General features: G+C 36.2%; 1 protein-coding gene across 1 annotated transcript in view; it reads left to right on the forward strand.

Annotated features, from left to right (window-relative positions):
• Window positions 1–2,561, forward strand: part of AGPAT5 (1-acylglycerol-3-phosphate O-acyltransferase 5) — an 85,814-nt gene that overhangs the window by 66,270 nt on the left and 16,983 nt on the right. Inside the window, exon 6 of the mRNA XM_006895021.1 lies at window positions 135–296. Within this exon, the coding sequence (XP_006895083.1) occupies window positions 135–296 (162 nt within the window). The remainder of the gene's footprint in view (window positions 1–134; window positions 297–2,561) is intronic.

The raw sequence follows: 2,561 nt of genomic DNA on the forward strand, positions 1-2,561 counted from the left end.
GTTTTTTGTTTTTTTTAAAAAAAGGTTTCGCTCATCAGTGCAATCCTCTCCTGGTTGTGGAAAATGTCTATTACTCTGTTGTACAGATGTTTTGTAACTAATTTATAGCCACACTGAACCAACTTCTTTTCTAGGCTTTGCAGTATTAAAACATGTGCTGACACCACGCGTAAAGGCAACTCATGTTGCTTTTGATTCTATGAAGAATTATTTGGATGCAATTTATGATATAACAGTGGCATATGAAGGGACTGTGGATGATAAAGGGCAAAGAAAAGAGGCACCATCCATGACTGGTAAGTTTCATATTTTCAGTAAACTCATTTATGTGTATGAATATGTAATTCTTTTTTTTTTATATATGTCCTATTTCATCTCTTTAAAGTTTTTGGTAGATTATTAACATGTAGTAGTTGAAATTTCATCAGCTCTGTTAAGTTTGCTGGTTTTGGGCTGCCATATTTGTTTTGGGGTCTCATCCATAATCAGTAGCCAAGCTTCTTTATACCCCAGATTCATACATAGTGAAAGCTACATCAATCACAAGACAGACAAGAATTGCTACCTTAGAAATATTGACAGTATATTTTAGTAAGTAATTATATTTGTATGTATTTTAACTTTTATGAAGTTTAGTGTCATTCTTTGACAGACAAGAAGATGTATCTCCAAATAACAAAGCTTAAGAAACCATGTGCTTTTCTTAAAACATTTTAAGCTATGTCTATATTGTTGTTGTTGTTATGTGCTGTTGAGTTGCCTGCAACTCATAGTGACCCTACATACAACAGCCCTGAACCCTGCTCTATCCTGTGCCAATCTTATTGTCTCTGACACACCTACCCCATTACCTGAGTCACTGAATCAGTCCATCTCATAGAGGGTCTTCCTCTTTTGCACTGTCTCTCCACCCTTCCAAGCATGACATCCCTCTCCAAGGACTGGTCCTGCCTTGCAGCGTGTCCAAAGTATACCAGGCGAAGCTTCAGAACCCTTGCCTCCAAGGGGCAGCCTGGTTTCATCCTCTCTTGGAAGAACCTGTTCATTCTCTTAGCAGTCCATGGTATATTCAATACTCTTCTCCAGCAACACAGCTCAAAGGCATCAGTTCTCCTTCACAATAATTGATACAGAGAGAATTAAAAAAAAAAAGCCAAAAATGCTCTTGATGAATAGGGAAAGTTAAATGTGGGAATAATAAATAATTATGCAGAGTCACTATCCTTGAAATCACCCTGAAGCACAATCCTCTCTATCAGAGGTTATTGGTTTGAGCTTGGCTAGGTGGAATAACTTGATATTTTACCTGGACAGGTATTTGAAGTGGGAGTGACATACTTGTCTTAATGTTTATAGAATCTCTTGAAAGCAATATTCAGAATACATCTACCAAAGTAATTTTGTTTTCTGTTTAAACCTGTTTGAAAAAAAGAAAAAAAAAACCTGTTTGAAAAATATTTCTCTGAATTTGATGTGTCTTGAAAATGTTATAGAATAATATTCTTGGCTTCAGTCTAAATATTTTTGAAACATTTAGAATAAAAATACCTAATTAAAAAAAATTTAAATCCTTGATGATAAGCCTCTTTTTGTTTTTTATTGTATTAAATAGAAAATTCTATTTTTAATAGTCTCTTCAGTAATTCTCTATCGGTTTCATGTTCTGTTGTTTTTTAAGTTGTCATTAAGCTGATTTCAGCCATGGCAACCCTCAGGCTTGCTTGGTTATCTTAACAGCAAGTCCTCAAATGCTCTAAATCATTAAGTACCCAACTATTAGCTGGAAGATTAGCAGCTTGTAAGCATCCAGAGGTATACTTTGAAAGATAGGCCTGGCAGTCAGTCTGCTTTTGAAGAGTATAGCCTTGAAATTTCTGTGGGACAGTTGTTCTCTGCACATATGGATCACCATGAGTTGGAATCAACTCAAAGGGTTCAGAAACAACAGTACTCTTAGAATCAGCAGATCATTCACAGCACCACCCGATGGGTTTGAGCTGCCAATTAATTGTAAAGTTAACAGTTGAGCAGAGACTGGTGTTTTGTTGCCTGCTTTATCATATTGGATGGAATCACAGAACACTTAATTGTGCTCATGCAAAACCTGTATCTAGACCAAGAAGCTATTGTTCAAACAGAGCAAGGGAACACTACATGTTTTAAAATCAGGAAAGGTGTATATAAGATTGTATCCTTTATCCATACCTGTTCACTGTGTACGCTGAGCAAATCATTCAAGAAGCTGGACTTTACGTAGAAGAATATGACATCAAGATTAGATGAAGACTCATAACCTGCATTATGTAGATGACTCAGTTTTACTGAAAGTGAGAAAGAGTTGAAATACTTGCTGTAGGAGATCAAAGACTACAGCCTTCAATGTGGATTATATTTCAACATCAAGAAAATTAAAATTTTCACCATAGGCAACATCATGGTTCATGGAAAAGAGATAGAAATCAAGCTGTATGCAGAACAGATTATCCAGGAGGCTGGGCTCTATGAGGAGAAGTGTTGTGTCAGGATTGGTGGAAGATTCATCAACAATCTGCGTTATGCGG

This window comes from Elephantulus edwardii, unplaced genomic scaffold (assembly GCF_000299155.1).
Source record: "Elephantulus edwardii isolate Elephantulus edwardi_28Jun2011 unplaced genomic scaffold, EleEdw1.0 scaffold00154, whole genome shotgun sequence".
NCBI classification, from domain to species: domain Eukaryota; kingdom Metazoa; phylum Chordata; class Mammalia; order Macroscelidea; family Macroscelididae; genus Elephantulus; species Elephantulus edwardii.